Source organism: Hypanus sabinus, chromosome 2 (genome assembly GCF_030144855.1).
Source record: "Hypanus sabinus isolate sHypSab1 chromosome 2, sHypSab1.hap1, whole genome shotgun sequence".
In the NCBI taxonomy this organism is placed as follows: Eukaryota; Metazoa; Chordata; class Chondrichthyes; order Myliobatiformes; family Dasyatidae; genus Hypanus; species Hypanus sabinus.
Window position 1 is genome coordinate 166,311,258 of NC_082707.1, and position 19,811 is coordinate 166,331,068.

At 41.6% G+C, this 19,811-nt stretch overlaps 1 protein-coding gene across 3 annotated transcripts in view; it reads right to left on the bottom strand.

Annotated features, from left to right (window-relative positions):
- Nucleotides 1-19,811, bottom strand: part of LOC132386449 (exocyst complex component 3-like) — a 78,614-nt gene that overhangs the window by 50,273 nt on the left and 8,530 nt on the right. For all 3 annotated transcript variants that reach the window (XM_059958740.1, XM_059958730.1, XM_059958747.1), the window contains 3 exons: nucleotides 16,915-17,316; nucleotides 8,926-9,327; nucleotides 891-1,289 (listed from right to left, as the gene is read on the bottom strand). In XM_059958740.1, coding sequence (XP_059814723.1) covers nucleotides 891-1,289; nucleotides 8,926-9,327; nucleotides 16,915-17,316 — 1,203 coding nt within the window. The remainder of the gene's footprint in view (nucleotides 1-890; nucleotides 1,290-8,925; nucleotides 9,328-16,914; nucleotides 17,317-19,811) is intronic.

Sequence of the window (19,811 nt, forward strand, 5' to 3'; positions counted from 1 at the left end):
TGATCCCCAGACAGACAGATTTAATCCAATCTTGCTAGACATGCTCAGAACCTTGGAGATCAGCAAAAAAAACAAGTGGAGTCAGACCTCGCCTCTGCCTGATTGAGCCAAAGCCGTCCCACTCTGCCTCAGTCCACTTCGACGATGGCAGTTGCATATGGTGGTCTTCTTTTTAAACCTCTGGCGCGCTACGTCTCTTTTCCCCAACCAGTTAAAAAAAACAGCTTCTCTCCGAGATGCCTTCACTTCTCGCTAGCTACTTCCTTTTGAACCCAAGGTGCATTCCATCAGGTCCAGCGGATTTATTGACTCTCAGACCATTAACTTTCTGAGCACCTTCTCAGTTGTAATTTTCACTGCACATACTTCACTTCCCTAACATTCTTGAATGTTTGGTATACGGCAGATGACCTCCACTGTGAAAACTGATGCAAAATATGCATTTAGTTCCTCTGCCATCTCTGTGTCTCTCATTGCAATATGTCCAGCATCATTTTCTATTGGTCCTATATCTACCCTCAACTCTCTTTTACCCTGTATATACTTAAAAATCTTTTAGATTCTTCTTTGATATTAGTCACCAGCTTCCTTTCATCTTTTTCTTTCTGAATGACCTTCTTAGATTCCTTCTGCAGGTTTTTAAAAGCTTTCCAGTGCTCTAACTTCCCACTAGCTTTGGCTTCCTTGCATGCCCTCTCTTTTACTTTGGCTCTGACTGCACTTGTCAGCCACGGTAATATCCTTCTTCCATTCAAAAATTTCTTATTATTTGGAAGCATATACACTAACTGTTATGCTACCATGCTAACAGAAGAGTTTAAATTAGATCAATGACCATAAAACAAAACACTTCACTGTGTTTTACCCCCAATTAAAGTCTGTATTTTTACCTGACAATGGAGACTTTGTGTTCTCAACTGTCTTATTTTCCACGCACTCTTCTTCTTCTCTCAGGTTATTAGCTGTGTTTTCATTTGACATAACTTCTGTTACATCTTTGACTGAAGATTTTTGAGGTTTGAAACTAAGTCTCCTCTTACTTAATCGGGCAAAGCTTCTTAACAATCCACTCTGTTCTTTTGGACTTTCATCAGGTACTTTGGCCTCTGCATTGCTGCTGCTGTTCTCGCTGGTTCTAAAGGATCTTTGACTCATTTTAATTCTTCCATCTTCAGTATCTGAAGCATTACCAGCAGCCTGGCCTTCATCTGGTGAATCCTTGGCACTGGGTAGATTGTCATTTAACTCCTTTTCCGTATTTGACATTGTCTTGCTTTTCAGAAGTACTTCTAAATACAATTTAAAACAATCAGTGCCTTTTCTCTACTTAGGAAAATAAAACGAAAATTTTATTAAAATATACCTGATAGTTTATTTATAGTAATATCTTTAAGTCATTCAGTCAAACATACTTTAAATGGAAAATGGTTACATTGAGATGGATTTGAAAATCCGTCAGTAGTCTGGTTCAGTGTAGAGGAAGCTCAATGTGATTGTTTTGGAGGCAAAGCTAGAAAGCAGGCTGTACATTTCAAAGAAAAACTCACAAAATGCTGGGGGAGCTCAGCAGATCAGCAGCTTCCATGGAAATGACTGAACAGTCGACTTTTTGGGCCGAGACTCTTCTTCAGGACATTGTCCAGGTCTTTACCACAAGATTCAAAGCAACATAAGGATTCAGTACCTGTCTACAAACTGCACAGCAGACCTCTCCAAATGAACAAGAACTGGAAGAACTGAATGCAGGAAACAGGAAAATCACAGGTAACAGCAGTTGTACTGAACTTGCTGTTGGAGCTGTAGGCTGGCAGACTCTGAGTCCTGATCAGTTTAAATAATGAGGCTTACACAATAAACAAATAACTTTTATATGTCATTATTGTATCTGCATTAACCGCATTCTCTGACAACCTATTCCATAAGGGCAACATCCTCTGCTCAAGAAAGTTGTCCCTCAAGTCCCTTTTAAATCTTTCACCTCCCAGCAATTAGTTAACTACAGGCACAATTGTTGCTGGAATGTTAAACAGAACCACAAGTCCATGGGTCTTGGGAAGGAGAACAGGTTTTATGACATTGCTACACTTGGTTATTTACACTTATTGGTGGAACAAGTTTTTATGTGATAAACAATAATTTATACGCAACACTGAACTATTAACTGTATTTGCAAATAATTCTGGCATTGAAGTCAATAGAAAACTGAAATAGACAGACAACGCATATTAGAAAAATTTAATTACAGAATATCTATTAAGTCACTCCTTGAAAAATGCTTCGTTCTGGAACCAATCTCTGTATAGGTTGATTGGTTCTTGATTAGTAAGGTGTCAAAGGTTATGGGGAGAAGGTCGGCGAATGGGTTGAGAGGGAGAATAAGTCAGCTATGATTGAATATCTGAGCATATTCAATTGGCTGAACAGCCTAATTCCTACTCTGATGGCTTATGTGTACAACTTATTAACCCTAATTTGTTCCACTGGAATGTTGGAGGCAACTCATGCATCATGGGGTGAATAGAACCCTGATCATATAGACAGCACAGCAAAGACCACAAGACCATAAGATATAGGAGGAGAAGTCAGCAATTTGGCCCATCGAGTCTGCTCTGCCATTCAATCATGGGCTGCTCTAATCATTCCAGTCATCCCCATTCCCCTGCCTTCTCCCCATACCATCAAGAACCTATCTATCTCTGCATTAAATATACCCACAGCCGCACGTGGAAACAAATTCCACAGATTTACCACCCTCTGACTAAAGTAATTTTTCCGCACCTCTGCTCTAAATGCGTGTCTTTCAATCCTGAAGTTGTGTCCTCTTGTCCTAGACTCCCCTACCATGGAAAATAGCTTTGCCATATCTAATCTGTTCAGGCCTTTTGAACATTCAGAACATTTCCGTGAGATCCCCCCCTCATTCGCTCGAACTTCAGGGAATACTGCCCAAGAGCTGCCAGACATTCTTCATATAGTAACCCTTTCATTCCTGGAACCATTCTCGTGAAGCTTCTCTGAACACTTTCCAATGTCAGTATATCCTTTCTAAAATAAGGAGCCCAAAACTGCACACAATACTCCAAGTGCGGTCTCACGAGTGTCTTATAGAGCCCCAACAACACATCCCTGCTCTTATATTCTATACCTCTAGAAATGAATGCCAACATTGCATTCTTCGCCACCAGTTCAACCTGTAGATTAACCTTTAGCGTATCTTGCACAAGGACTCCCAAGTCCCTTTGCATCTCTGCATTTTGAATTCTCTCCCCATCTAAATAATAGTTTACCCGTTTATTTCTTCCACCAATGTGCACGGCCATAAACTTTCCAAAATTGATTTTCATTTGCCATTTCTTTGCCTATTCCCCTAAATTATCTAAGTCTCTCCTAAGGCTCTCTGTTCCCTCAACACTACCCTCTCATCCAGCTATGTTTGTATCATTGGCAAATTTAGCCACAAATCCCATAGTCCAAATCATTGACATATATAAGAAGCAGAAATCCCGAAAACCGACCCCTGTGGACCTCCACTGGTAACTGGCAGCCAGCCAGAATAACCCTTATTCCCACTCTGTTTTCTGCTGATCAGTCAATGCTCCACCCACGCTAGTAACTTCCCTGTAATTCCATGGACTCTCATCTTGCTAAACAGCCTCATGTGTGGCACCTTGTCAAAGGCCTTCTGAAAATCCAAGTACACCACATCTACTGCATCTCCTTTGTCTACTTTGCTTGTAATTTCCTCAAGAAATTGCAGTAGGTTGGTCAGGCAGGATTTTCATTTCAGGAAACCTTGCTGGCTTTCGCCTATCCTGTCATGTGCCTCCAGGTTATCCATAATCTCATCCCTAACAATCGATTCCAACAACTTCCCAACCACTGATGTCAGGCTAACAGGTCTATAATTTCCTTTCTGCTGCCTCCCATCCTTCTTAAATAGCAGAGTAACATTTACAATTTTCCAGTCATCCAGTACAATACCAGGATCTATTGATCCTTGAATGATCATTCTCAATGCCTCCGCAGTCCATATAACCATATAACAATTACAGCAGGGAAACAGGCCATCTCAGCCCTTCGGGTCTGTGCGCAACACTTACTCTCACCTAGTCTCACCGACCTGCACCCAGCCCATAACTCTCCATTCCTTTCCTGTCCATATGCCTATCCAATTTTACTTTAAATGACAATACCGAACCTGCCTCTACCACTTCTACTGGAAGCTTGTTCCACACACCTACCACTCCCTGAGTAAAGAAATTCCCCCTTGTGTTACCCCTAATCTTTTGCCCCCCAACTCTCAACTCATGTCCTCTTGTTTGAATCCCCCCCCCACTCTCAATGGAAAAAGCCTATCCACGTCAACTCTATCTATCCCCCTCATAATTTTAAATATCTCTATCGTCCCCCCTCAACCTTCTACACTCCAAAGAATAAAGACCTAACTTGTTTAACCTTCCTCTGTAACTTAGGTGCTGAAACCCAGGTAACATTCTAGTAAATCTTCTCTGTACTCTCTGTATTTTGTTGACATCTTTCCTGTAATTCGCTGACCAGAACTGTACATAATAGTCCAAATTCAGCCTTACCAATGCCTTGTACAATTTTAACATTACATCCCAACTCCTATACTCAATGCTCTGATTTATGAAGGCCAGCATACCAAAAGCTTTCTTCACCACCCTATCCACATGAGTTTCCACCTTCAGGGAACTACACACCATTATTCCTAGATCACTCTGTTCTACTGCATTCCTCAATGCCCTACTATTTACCATATATATCCTATTTTGATTCTTCCTACCAAAATGTAGCATCTCACACTTATGAGCATTAAACTCCATCGGCCATCTTTCAGCCCACTCTTCTAACTGGCCTAAATCTCTCTGCAAACTTTGAAATCCTTCTTCACTATCCAGAATGCCACCTATCTTAGTATCATCTGCATTCTCACTAATCCAATTTACCACCCCATCATCCAGATCATTAATGTATATGACAAACAACAGTGGACCCAGTACAGATCCCTGAGGCACACCATTAGTCACTAGCCTCCAACCTGACAAACAGTTATCCACCACTACTCTCTGGCATCTCCCATCCAGCCACTGTTGAATCCATTGTACTACTTAAATATTAATATCTAATGATTGAACCTTCCTAACTAACCTTCCTTACATAACCTTGTCAAAGGCCTTACTGAAGTCCATATAGACAACATCCACTGCTTTACCATTGTCAACTTCCCTCGTAACCTCTTCAAAAAATTCAATAAGATTTGTCAAACATGACCTTCCATGCACAAATCCATGTTGACTGTTCCTAATCAGACCCTGTCTATCCAGATAATTATATATACCATCTCTCAGAATACTTTCCATTAATTTACCCACCACTGACATCAAACTTACAGGTTTGTAATTGCTCGGTTTACTCTGAGAACACTTTTTAAACAAATGGAACAACATGAGCAATATGCCAATCCTCTGGCACCATCCCCGTTTCTAATGACATTTTAAATATTTCTGTCAGAGCCCCTGCTATTTCTACACTAACTTCCCTCAACATTTTTGGGAATATCCTGTCAGGACCCAGAGATTTATCCACTTTTATATTCCTAAAAAGCGCCACTACTTCCTCCTCTTTAATCGTCATAGTTTCCACAACTTCCCTCCTTGTTTCCCTGACTTTGCACAATTCAATATCCTTCTCCTTGGTGAATACCGAAGGAAAGAAATTGTTCAAAATCTCCCCCATCTCTTTTGGCTCCACATACAGCTGTCCACTCTGATTCTCTAAGGGACCAATTTTATCCCTCACTGTCCTTTTGCTATCAATATAACTGTAGAAACCCTTTGGATTTATTTTCACCTTACTTGCCAAAGCAATCTCGTATCTTCTTTTAGCTTTTCTAATTTCTTTCTTAAGATTCTTTTTACATTCTTTATATTCCTCGAGCTCCTCATGTATTCCATGCTGCCTATATTTATTGTAGATCTCTCTCTTTTTCCGAACCAAGTTTCCAATATCCCTTGAAAACCATGGCTCTCTCAAACTTTTAACCTTTCCTTTCAACCTAACAGGAACATAAAGATTCTGTACCCTCAAAATTTCACCTTTAAATGACCTCCATTTCTCTATTACATCCTTCCCATAAAACAAATTGTCTCAATCCACTCTTTCTAAATCCTTTCACATCTCCTCAAAGTTAACCTTTCTTCAGTCAAAAATCTCAACCCTGGGTCCAGACCTACCCTTCTCCATAATTATATGGCATTGTGATCAGGGGACCCGAAGTTCTCCCCAACACATACCTCTGCCACCTGACCTATCTCATTCCCTAACAGGAGATCCAACATTGCCCCTTCTCTAGTTGGTACCTCTATGTATTGCTGCAAAAAACTATCCTGCACACATTTTACAAACTCCAAACCATTGTGCCCTTTTACAGAGTGGGCTTCCCAGTCTGTGTGTGGAAAATTAAAATCTCCCACAATCACAACCCTGTGCTTACTACAAATATCTGCTATCTCCTTACAAATTTACTCCTCCAATTCTCGCTCCCCATTTGGTGGTCTATAATACACCCCTATAAGTTTACTACACCTTTCCCATTCCTCAATTCCACCCAAATAGTCTCCCTAGATGAGCCCTCTAATCTATCACGCCAGAGAACTATTGTAATATTTTCTCTGACAAGCAAAGCAACACCTCCCCTTCTTGTCCCTCCAATTCTCACACCTGAAGCAACAAAATCCAAGAATATTTAGTTGCCAATCACACTCTGCCTGTAACCATGTTTCAGTAATAGCTACAACATCATATTTCCAGGTATCAATCCATGCTGGAAGCTCATCAACCTTTCTTACAATGTTCCTAACATTAAAATAAATGCATTTAAGAAATTCTCCACCTCTTCGACTCTGTTTATCTTTAACGGTGCAAACAACTTTACTATCTTCTTTTTCTTCCTTCTCCCATACATCTGTTCCTACACTCTGGTTCCCCTCCCCCCCCCCACTCCGTATCTAGTTTAAATCCACTGGAGTCTCTCTAGCAAACCTGCCTGCAAGAATATTTGTCCCCCTCCCCCTCCAGTTCAGATGTAAACCGTCCCGCCGGAACAGGTTCCACCTTCCCTGGAAAACTGCCCAATTATCTATAAATCTGAAGCCCTCCCTCCTGCACCATGTCTTCAGCCATGTGTTGATCAGCGCTATCTTACTATTTCTAAACCCACCTGCACGTGGCACTGGTAGCAATCCTGAGATTGCTATCCTGGAGGTCCTTGTCCTTTAACTTGGCGCCTAACTCCCTAAACTCACCTTTCAGGACCTCCTCACTCTTCCTACCCACGTCATTGGTCCCTACATGGACCATGACATCCAGCTGCTCATCCTCCCTCTTGAGAATACTGAGAACTCCATCTGAGATATCGTGGACCTTGGCACGAAGGAGGCAACAGACCATCTGGGATTCCCGATCTCTTCCACAGAACCTCCTGTCCCCCTAACTATCAAATCCCCTATCACTACTGCTCTCCTTCCATTCTGAGCTGAGGGTCCAGTCTTGGTGCCAGAGACGCAACCACTGCGACTTGTCCCTGGCAGGTTGTCCCCACCAATAGTATCCAAAATGGTATACTTATTGTTGATGGGAACGGCCACAGGGGTGCTCTGCTCTTCCTGTCTATTCCCCTTCCCTCTCCTGACAGTCACTCAGCTACCTGTCTCCTGACTCCTAGGGGTGACTATTTCCCTGAAACTCTTGTTTATTTCTGCCTCTGCCTCCCGAATGATCCAAAGTTCATCCAGCTCCAGCTCCAGTTCCCTAACACAGATTGTCAGGAGCTGCAGTTGGATGCACCTTTTGCAGGTGTAGTCATCAGGGACAGCTGTGCTCACCCTGACTTCCCACGTACTGCATATGGAGCACTCAACTGCCCTAACTGCTGCCTCTATTACCTACTTCTAAGCTAATTAGATTAATTAAAGGAGCTTACCCGGCCTTACCTCACTTGGAGCAAGCTTGTCCTCAGCCTCTGCTCCCTTTTTAAAAATTCTCCTGCTGATCTCAGAGGCCGACTTCCACCCGCTTGCGCAGTCGTGCCCCGTTCAAACCTCGCCTCTGCCTGATTGAGCCAAAGCCGTCCCACTCTGTCTCAGTCCACTTCGATGATGGCAGTTGCATATGGTGGTCTTCTTTTTAAACCTCTGGCGCACTACGTCTCTTTTCCCGAATCAGTTAAAAAAAAAACAGCTTCTCTCCAAGATGCCTTCACTTCTCGCTAGCTACTTCCTTTTGTACCCAAGGTGCATTCCATCAGGTCCAGCGGATTTATTGACCCTCAGACCATTAACTTTCTGAGCACCTTCTCAGTTGTAATTTTCACTGCACATACTTCACTTCCCTAACATTCTTGAATGTTTGGTATAGGGCAGATGAACTCCACTGTGAAAACTGTTGCAAAATACACATTCAGTTCCTCTGCCATCTCTGTGTCTCTCATTGCAATATGTCCAGCGTCATTTTCTATTGGTCCTGTATCTACCCTCAACTCTCTTTTACCCTGTATATACTTAAAAATCTTTTAGATTCTTCTTTGATATTAGTCACCAGTTTCCTTTCATCTTTTTCTTTCTGAATGACCTTCTTAGATTCCTTCTGCAGGTTTTTAAAAGCTTTCCAGTGCTCTAACTTCCCACTAGCTTTGGCTTCCTTGCATGCCCTCTCTTTTACTTTGGCTCTGACTGCACTTGTCAGCCACGGTAATATCCTTCTTCCATTCAAAAATTTCTTATTATTTGGAAGCATATACACTAACTATTATGCTACCATGCTAACAGAAGAGTTTAAATTAGATCAATGACCATAAAACAAAACACTTCACTGTGTTTTACCCCCAATTAAAGTCTGTATTTTTACCTGACAATGGAGACTTTGTGTTCTCAACTGTCTTATTTTCCACGCACTCTTCTTCTTCTCTCAGGTTATTAGCTGTGTTTTCATTTGACATAACTTCTGTTACATCTTTGACTGAAGATTTTTGAGGTTTGAAACTAAGTCTCCTCTTACTTAATCGGGCAAAGCTTCTTAACAATCCACTCTGTTCTTTTGGACTTTCATCAGGCACTTTGGCCTCTGCATTGCTGCTGCTGCTGTTCTTGCTGGTTCTGAAGGATCTTTGACTTATTGTATTTCTTCCATCTTCAATATCTGAAGTACTACCAGCAGCCTGGCCTTCATCTGGTGAATCCTTGGCACTGGGTAGATTGTCATTTAACTCCTTTTCCGTATTTGACATTGTCTTGCTTTTCAGAAGTACTTCTAAATACAATTTAAAACAATCAGTGCCTTTTCTCTACTTAAGAAAATAAAACAAAAATTTTATTAAAATATACCTGATAGTTTATTTATAGTAATATCTTTAAGTCATTCAGTCAAACATACTTTAAATGGAAAATGGTTACATTGAGATGGATTTGAAAATCCGTCAGTAGTCTGGTTCAGTGTAGAGGAAGCTCAATGTGATTGTTTTGGAGGCAAAGCTAGAAAGCAGGCTGTACATTTCAAAGAAAAACTCACAAAATGCTGGGGGAGCTCAGCAGATCAGCAGCTTCCATGGAAATGACTGAACAGTCGACTTTTTGGGCCGAGACTCTTCTTCAGGACATTGTCCAGGTCTTTACCACAAGATTCAAAGCAACATAAGGATTCAGTACCTGTCTACAAACTGCACAGCAGACCTCTCCAAATGAACAAGAACTGGAAGAACTGAATGCAGGAAACAGGAAAATCACAGGTAACAGGGCAGTTGTACTGAACTTGTTGGAGCTGTAGGCTGGCAGAATCTGGGTCTTGATCAGTTTAAATAATGAGGCTTACACAATAAACAAATAACTTTGTTATGTCATTATTGTATCTGCTTTAACTGCATTCTCTGAGAACCTATTCCATAAGGGCAACATCCTCTGCACAAGAAAGTTGTCCCTCAAGTCCCTTTTAAATCTTTCACCTCCCAGCAATTAGTTAACTACAGGCACAATTGTTGCTGGAATGTTAAACAGAACCACAAGTCCATGGGTCTTGGGAAGGAGAACAGGTTTTATGACATTGCTACACTTGGTTATTTACACTTATTGGTGGAACAAGTTTTTATGTGATAAACAATAATTTATACGCAACACTGAACTATTAACTGTATTTGCAAATAATTCTGGCATTGAAGTCAATAGAAAACTGAAATAGACAGACAACGCATATTAGAAAAATTTAATTACAGAATATCTATTAAGTCACTCCTTGAAAAATGCTTCGTTCTGGAACCAATCTCTGTATAGGTTGATTGGTTCTTGATTAGTAAGGTGTCAAAGGTTATGGGGAGAAGGTCGGCGAATGGGTTGAGAGGGAGAATAAGTCAGCTATGATTGAATATCTGAGCATATTCAATTGGCTGAACAGCCTAATTCCTACTCTGATGGCTTATGTGTACAACTTATTAACCCTAATTTGTTCCACTGGAATGTTGGAGGCAACTCATGCATCATGGGGTGAATAGAACCCTGATCATATAGACAGCACAGCAAAGACCACAAGACCATAAGATATAGGAGGAGAAGTCAGCAATTTGGCCCATCGAGTCTGCTCTGCCATTCAATCATGGGCTGATCTAATCCTTCCAGTCATCCCCATTCCCCTGCCTTCTCCCCATACCATCAAGAACCTATCTATCTCTGCATTAAATATACCCAATGGCTTGGTCTCCACAGCCGCACGTTGAAACAAATTCCACAGATTTACCACCCTCTGACTAAAGTAATTTTTCCGCACCTCTGCTCTAAATGCGTGTCTTTCAATCCTGAAGTTGACTCCCCCACCATGGAAAATAGCTTTGCCATATCTAATCTGTTCAGGCCTTTTAACATTCAGAACATTTCCGTGAGATCCCCCCCTCATTCGCTTGAACTCCAGGGAATACTGCCCAAGAGCTGCCGGACATTCTTCATATAGTAACCCTTTCATTCCTGGAACCATTCTCGTGAAGCTTCTCTGAACACTTTCCAATGTCAGTATATCCTTTCTAAAATAAGGAGCCCAAAACTGCACACAATACTCCAAGTGCGGTCTCACGAGTGTCTTATAGAGCCCCAACAACACATCCCTGCTCTTATATTCTATACCTCTAGAAATGAATGCCAACATTGCATTCTTCGCCACCAGTTCAACCTGTAGATTAACCTTTAGCGTATCTTGCACAAGGACTCCCAAGTCCCTTTGCATCTCTGCATTTTGAATTCTCTCCCCATCTAAATAATAGTTTACCCGTTTATTTCTTCCACCAATGTGCACGGCCATAAACTTTCCAAAATTGATTTTCATTTGCCATTTCTTTGCCTATTCCCCTAAATTATCTAAGTCTCTCCTAAGGCTCTCTGTTCCCTCAACACTACCCTCTCATCCAGCTATGTTTGTATCATTGGCAAATTTAGCCACAAATCCCATAGTCCAAATCATTGACATATATAAGAAGCAGAAATCCCGAAAACCGATCCCTGTGGACCTCCACTGGTAACTGGCAGCCAGCCAGAATAACCCTTATTCCCACTCTGTTTTCTGCTGATCAGTCAATGCTCCATCCACGCTAGTAACTTCCCTGTAATTCCATGGACTCTCATCTTGCTAAACAGCCTCATGTGTGGCACCTTGTCAAAGGCCTTCTGAAAATCCAAGTACACCACATCTACTGCATCTCCTTTGTCTACTTTGCTTGAAATTTCCTCAAGAAATTGCAGTAGGTTGGTCAGGCAGGATTTTCATTTCAGGAAACCTTGCTGGCTTTCGCCTATCCTGTCATGTGCCTCCAGGTTATCCATAATCTCATCCCTAACAATCGATTCCAACAACTTCCCAGCCACTGATGTCAGGCTAACACGTCTATAATTTCCTTTCTGCTGCCTCCCATCCTTCTTAAATAGCAGAGTAACATTTACAATTCTCCAGTCATCCAGTACAATACCAGGATCTATTGATACTTGAATGATCATTCTCAATGCCTCCGCAGTCCATATAACCATATAACAATTACAGCAGGGAAACAGGCCATCTCAGCCCTTCGGGTCTGTGCGCAACACTTACTCTCACCTAGTCTCACCGACCTGCACGCAGCCCATAACCCTCCATTCCTTTCCTGTCCATATACCTATCCAATTTTACTTTAAATGACAATACCGAACCTGCCTCTACCACTTCTACTGGAAGCTTGTTCCACACACCTACCACTCCCTGAGTAAAGAAATTCCCCCTTGTGTTACCCCTAAACTTTTGCCCCCTAACTGTCAACTCATGCCCTCTTGTTTGAATCCCCCCCCCCACTCTCAATGGAAAAAGCCTATCCACGTCAACTCTATCTATCCCCCTCATAATTTTAAATATCTCTATCGTCCCCCCTCAACCTTCTACACTCCAAAGAATAAAGACCTGACTTGTTTAACCTTCCTCTGTAACTTAGGTGCTGAAAACCAGGTAACGTTCTAGTAAATCTTCTCTGTACTCTCTGTATTTTGTTGACATCTTTCCTGTAATTCGGTGACCAGAACTGTACATAATACTCCAAACTCAGCCTTACCAATGCCTTGTACAATTTTAACATTACATCCCAACTCCTATACTCAATGCTCTGATTTATGAAGGCCAGCATACCAAAAGCTTTCTTCACCACCCTATCCACATGAGATTCCACCTTCAGGGAACAATGTACCATTATTCCTAGGTCACTCTGTTCTACTGCATTCTTCAGTGCCCTACCATTTACCATGTATATCCTATTTTGATTATTCCTTATGAGCATTAATCTCCATCTGCCACCTTTCAGCCCACTCTTCTAACTAGCCTAAATCTCTCTGCAAACTTTGAAATCCTACTTCATTATCCCGAACACCACCTATCTTAGTATCATCTGCATACTCTCTAATCCAATTTATCACCCCATCATCCAGATCATTAATGTATATGACAAACAACAGTGGACCCAGTACAGATCCCCGAGGCACACCATTAGTCACTAGCCTCCAACCTGACAAACAGTTATCCACCAGTACTCCCATCCTGTCACTGTTGAATCCATTGTACTACTTCAATATTAATATCTAATGATTGAACCGTCCTAACTAACCTTCCTTACAGAACCTTGTCAAAGGCCTTACTGAAGTCCATATAGACAACATCCACTGCTTTACCATTGTCAACTTTCCTCGTAACCTCTTCAAAAAATTCAATAAGATTTGTGAAACATGACCTTCCACGCACAAATCCATGTTGACTGTTCCTAATCAGACCCTGTCTATCCAGATAATTATATATACCATCTCTAAGAATACTTTCCATTAATTTACCCACCACTGACATCAAACTTGCAGGTCTGTAATTGCTAGGTTTACTCTTAGAACCCTTTTTAAACAATGGAACAACATGAGCAATATGCCAATCCTCTGGCACCATCCCCGTTTCTAATGACATTTTAAATATTTCTGTCAGAGCCCCTGCTATTTCTACACTAACTTCCCTCAACATTTTTGGGAATATCCTGTCAGGACCCAGAGATTTATCCACTTTTATATTCCTAAAAAGCGCCACTACTTCCTCCTCTTTAATCGTCATAGTTTCCACAACTTCCCTCCTTGTTTCCCTGACTTTGCACAATTCAATATCCTTCTCCTTAGTGAATACCAAAGGAAAGAAATTGTTCAAAATCTCCCCCATCTCTTTTGGCTCCACACATAGCTGTCCACTCTGATTCTCTAAGGGACCAATTTTATCCCTCACTGTCCTTTTGCTATCAATATAACTGTAGAAACCCTTTGGATTTATTTTCACCTTACTTGCCAAAGCAATCTCGTATCTTCTTTTAGCTTTTCTAATTTCTTTCTTAAGATTCTTTTTTACATTCTTTATATTCCTCGAGCACCTCATTTACTCCAAGCTGCCTATATTTATTGTAGATCTCTCTCTTTTTCCGAACCAAGTTTCCAATATCCCTTGAAAACCATGGCTCTCTCAAACTTTTAACCTTTCCTTTCAACCTAACAGGAACATAAAGATTCTGTACCCTCAAAATTTCACCTTTAAATGACCTCCATTTCTCTATTACATCCTTCCCATAAAACAAATTGTCTCAATCCACTCTTTCTAAATCCTTTCACATCTCCTCAAAGTTAACCTTTCTCCAGTCAAAAATCTCAACCCCGGGTCCAGACCTATCCTTCTCCATAATTATATGGCATTGTGATCACGGGACCCGAAGTTCTCCCCAACACATACCTCTGCCACCTGACCTATCTCATTCCCTAACAGGAGATCCAACACTGCCCCTTCTCTAGTTGGTACCTCTATGTGTTGCTGCAAAAAACTATCCTGCACAAATTTTACAAACTCCAAACCATCGTGCCCTTTTACAGAGTGGGCTTCCCAGTCTATGTGTGGAAAATTAAAATCTCCCACATTCACAACCCTGTGCTTACTACAAATATCTGCTATCTCCTTACAAATTTACTCCTCCAATTCTCGCTCCCCATTTGGTGGTCTATAATACACCCCTATAAGTTTACTACACCTTTCCCATTCCCCAATTCCACCCAAATAGTCTCCCTAGATGAGCCCTCTAATCTATCATGCCAGAGAACTATTGTAATATTTTCTCTGACAAGCAAAGCAACACCTCCCCTTCTTGTCCCTCCAATTCTCACACCTGAAGCAACAAAATCCAAGAATATTTAGTTGCCAATTACACTCTGCCTGTAACCATGTTTCAGTAATAGCTACAACATCATATTTCCAGGTATCAATCTATGCTCAAGCTCATCAACCTTTCTTACAATGTTCCTAACATTAAAATAAATGCATTTAAGAAATTCTCCACCTCTTCATCTCTGTTTATCTTTAACGGTGCAAACAACTTTACTATCTTCTTTTTCTTCCTTCTCCCATACACCTGTTCCTCCACTCTGGTTCCCCTCCCCCCGTATCTAGTTTAAATCAACTGGAGCCTCTCTAGAAAACCTGCCTGCAAGAATATTTGTCCCCCTCCCCCTCCAGTTCAGATGTAAACCGTCCCGCCAGAACAGGTTCCACCTTCCCTGGAAAACTGCCCAATTACCTATAAATCTGAAGCCCTCCCTCCTGCACCATGTCTTCAGCCATGTGTTGATCTGCGCTATCTTACTATTTTTAAACCCACCTGCATGTGGCACTGGTAGCAATCCTGAGATGGCAATCCTGAAGGTCCTGTCCTTTAACTTGGCGCCTAACTCCCTAAACTCACCTTTCAGGGCCTCCTCACTCTTCCTACCCACGTCATTGGTCCCTACATGGACCATGACATCCAGCTGCTCATCCTCCCTCTTGAGAATACTGAGAACTCCATCTGAGATATCGCGGACCCTGGCACTAGGGAGGCAATAGACCATCTGGGATTCCCGATCTTTTCCACAGAACCTCCTATCCGTCCCCCTAACTATCAAATCCCCTATCACTACTGCTCTCCTTCCCTTCTGAGCTGAGGGTCCAGTCTTGGTGCCAGAGACGCAACCACTGCGACTTGTCCCTGGTAGGTCATCCCCACCAATAGTATCCAAAATGGTATACTTATTGTTGATGGGAACGGCCACAGGGGTGCTCTGCTCTTCCTGTCTATTCCCCTTCCCTCTCCTGACAGTCACTCAGCTACCTGTCTCCTGACACTTAGGGGTGACTATCTCCCTGAAACTCCTGCTTATTTCTGCCTCTGCCTCCCGAATGATCCGACGTTCATCCAGCTCCAGTTCCCTAACACAGATTGTCAGGAGCTGCAGTTGGATGCACCTTTTGCAGGTGTAGTCATCAGGGACAGCTGTGCTCACCCTGACTTCCCACGTACTGCATATGGAGCACTCAACTGCCCTAACTGCTGCCTCTATTACCTACTTCTAAGCTAATTAGATTAATTAAAGGAGCTTACCCGGCCTTACCTCACTTGGAGCAAGCTTGTCCTCAGCCTCTGCTCCCTTTTTAAAAATTCTCCTGCTGATCTCAGAGGCCGACTTCCACCCGCTTGCGCAGTCGTGCCCCGTTCAAACCTCGCCTCTGCCTGATTGAGCCAAAGCCGTCCCACTCTGTCTCAGTCCACTTCGATGATGGCAGTTGCATATGGTGGTCTTCTTTTTAAACCTCTGGCGCACTACGTCTCTTTTCCCGAATCAGTTAAAAAAAAAACAGCTTCTCTCCAAGATGCCTTCACTTCTCGCTAGCTACTTCCTTTTGTACCCAAGGTGCATTCCATCAGGTCCAGCGGATTTATTGACCCTCAGACCATTAACTTTCTGAGCACCTTCTCAGTTGTAATTTTCACTGCACATACTTCACTTCCCTAACATTCTTGAATGTTTGGTATAGGGCAGATGAACTCCACTGTGAAAACTGTTGCAAAATACACATTCAGTTCCTCTGCCATCTCTGTGTCTCTCATTGCAATATGTCCAGCGTCATTTTCTATTGGTCCTGTATCTACCCTCAACTCTCTTTTACCCTGTATATACTTAAAAATCTTTTAGATTCTTCTTTGATATTAGTCACCAGTTTCCTTTCATCTTTTTCTTTCTGAATGACCTTCTTAGATTCCTTCTGCAGGTTTTTAAAAGCTTTCCAGTGCTCTAACTTCCCACTAGCTTTGGCTTCCTTGCATGCCCTCTCTTTTACTTTGGCTCTGACTGCACTTGTCAGCCACGGTAATATCCTTCTTCCATTCAAAAATTTCTTATTATTTGGAAGCATATACACTAACTATTATGCTACCATGCTAACAGAAGAGTTTAAATTAGATCAATGACCATAAAACAAAACACTTCACTGTGTTTTACCCCCAATTAAAGTCTGTATTTTTACCTGACAATGGAGACTTTGTGTTCTCAACTGTCTTATTTTCCACGCACTCTTCTTCTTCTCTCAGGTTATTAGCTGTGTTTTCATTTGACATAACTTCTGTTACATCTTTGACTGAAGATTTTTGAGGTTTGAAACTAAGTCTCCTCTTACTTAATCGGGCAAAGCTTCTTAACAATCCACTCTGTTCTTTTGGACTTTCATCAGGCACTTTGGCCTCTGCATTGCTGCTGCTGCTGTTCTTGCTGGTTCTGAAGGATCTTTGACTTATTGTATTTCTTCCATCTTCAATATCTGAAGTACTACCAGCAGCCTGGCCTTCATCTGGTGAATCCTTGGCACTGGGTAGATTGTCATTTAACTCCTTTTCCGTATTTGACATTGTCTTGCTTTTCAGAAGTACTTCTAAATACAATTTAAAACAATCAGTGCCTTTTCTCTACTTAAGAAAATAAAACAAAAATTTTATTAAAATATACCTGATAGTTTATTTATAGTAATATCTTTAAGTCATTCAGTCAAACATACTTTAAATGGAAAATGGTTACATTGAGATGGATTTGAAAATCCGTCAGTAGTCTGGTTCAGTGTAGAGGAAGCTCAATGTGATTGTTTTGGAGGCAAAGCTAGAAAGCAGGCTGTACATTTCAAAGAAAAACTCACAAAATGCTGGGGGAGCTCAGCAGATCAGCAGCTTCCATGGAAATGACTGAACAGTCGACTTTTTGGGCCGAGACTCTTCTTCAGGACATTGTCCAGGTCTTTACCACAAGATTCAAAGCAACATAAGGATTCAGTACCTGTCTACAAACTGCACAGCAGACCTCTCCAAATGAACAAGAACTGGAAGAACTGAATGCAGGAAACAGGAAAATCACAGGTAACAGGGCAGTTGTACTGAACTTGTTGGAGCTGTAGGCTGGCAGAATCTGGGTCTTGATCAGTTTAAATAATGAGGCTTACACAATAAACAAATAACTTTGTTATGTCATTATTGTATCTGCTTTAACTGCATTCTCTGAGAACCTATTCCATAAGGGCAACATCCTCTGCACAAGAAAGTTGTCCCTCAAGTCCCTTTTAAATCTTTCACCTCCCAGCAATTAGTTAACTACAGGCACAATTGTTGCTGGAATGTTAAACAGAACCACAAGTCCATGGGTCTTGGGAAGGAGAACAGGTTTTATGACATTGCTACACTTGGTTATTTACACTTATTGGTGGAACAAGTTTTTATGTGATAAACAATAATTTATACGCAACACTGAACTATTAACTGTATTTGCAAATAATTCTGGCATTGAAGTCAATAGAAAACTGAAATAGACAGACAACGCATATTAGAAAAATTTAATTACAGAATATCTATTAAGTCACTCCTTGAAAAATGCTTCGTTCTGGAACCAATCTCTGTATAGGTTGATTGGTTCTTGATTAGTAAGGTGTCAAAGGTTATGGGGAGAAGGTCGGCGAATGGGTTGAGAGGGAGAATAAGTCAGCTATGATTGAATATCTGAGCATATTCAATTGGCTGAACAGCCTAATTCCTACTCTGATGGCTTATGTGTACAACTTATTAACCCTAATTTGTTCCACTGGAATGTTGGAGGCAACTCATGCATCATGGGGTGAATAGAACCCTGATCATATAGACAGCACAGCAAAGACCACAAGACCATAAGATATAGGAGGAGAAGTCAGCAATTTGGCCCATCGAGTCTGCTCTGCCATTCAATCATGGGCTGATCTAATCCTTCCAGTCATCCCCATTCCCCTGCCTTCTCCCCATACCATCAAGAACCTATCTATCTCTGCATTAAATATACCCAATGGCTTGGTCTCCACAGCCGCACGTTGAAACAAATTCCACAGATTTACCACCCTCTGACTAAAGTAATTTTTCCGCACCTCTGCTCTAAATGCGTGTCTTTCAATCCTGAAGTTGACTCCCCCACCATGGAAAATAGCTTTGCCATATCTAATCTGTTCAGGCCTTTTAACATTCAGAACATTTCCGTGAGATCCCCCCCTCATTCGCTTGAACTCCAGGGAATACTGCCCAAGAGCTGCCGGACATTCTTCATATAGTAACCCTTTCATTCCTGGAACCATTCTCGTGAAGCTTCTCTGAACACTTTCCAATGTCAGTATATCCTTTCTAAAATAAGGAGCCCAAAACTGCACACAATACTCCAAGTGCGGTCTCACGAGTGTCTTATAGAGCCCCAACAACACATCCCTGCTCTTATATTCTATACCTCTAGAAATGAATGCCAACATTGCATTCTTCGCCACCAGTTCAACCTGTAGATTAACCTTTAGCGTATCTTGCACAAGGACTCCCAAGTCCCTTTGCATCTCTGCATTTTGAATTCTCTCCCCATCTAAATAATAGTTTACCCGTTTATTTCTTCCACCAATGTGCACGGCCATAAACTTTCCAAAATTGATTTTCATTTGCCATTTCTTTGCCTATTCCCCTAAATTATCTAAGTCTCTCCTAAGGCTCTCTGTTCCCTCAACACTACCCTCTCATCCAGCTATGTTTGTATCATTGGCAAATTTAGCCACAAATCCCATAGTCCAAATCATTGACATATATAAGAAGCAGAAATCCCGAAAACCGATCCCTGTGGACCTCCACTGGTAACTGGCAGCCAGCCAGAATAACCCTTATTCCCACTCTGTTTTCTGCTGATCAGTCAATGCTCCATCCACGCTAGTAACTTCCCTGTAATTCCATGGACTCTCATCTTGCTAAACAGCCTCATGTGTGGCACCTTGTCAAAGGCCTTCTGAAAATCCAAGTACACCACATCTACTGCATCTCCTTTGTCTACTTTGCTTGAAATTTCCTCAAGAAATTGCAGTAGGTTGGTCAGGCAGGATTTTCATTTCAG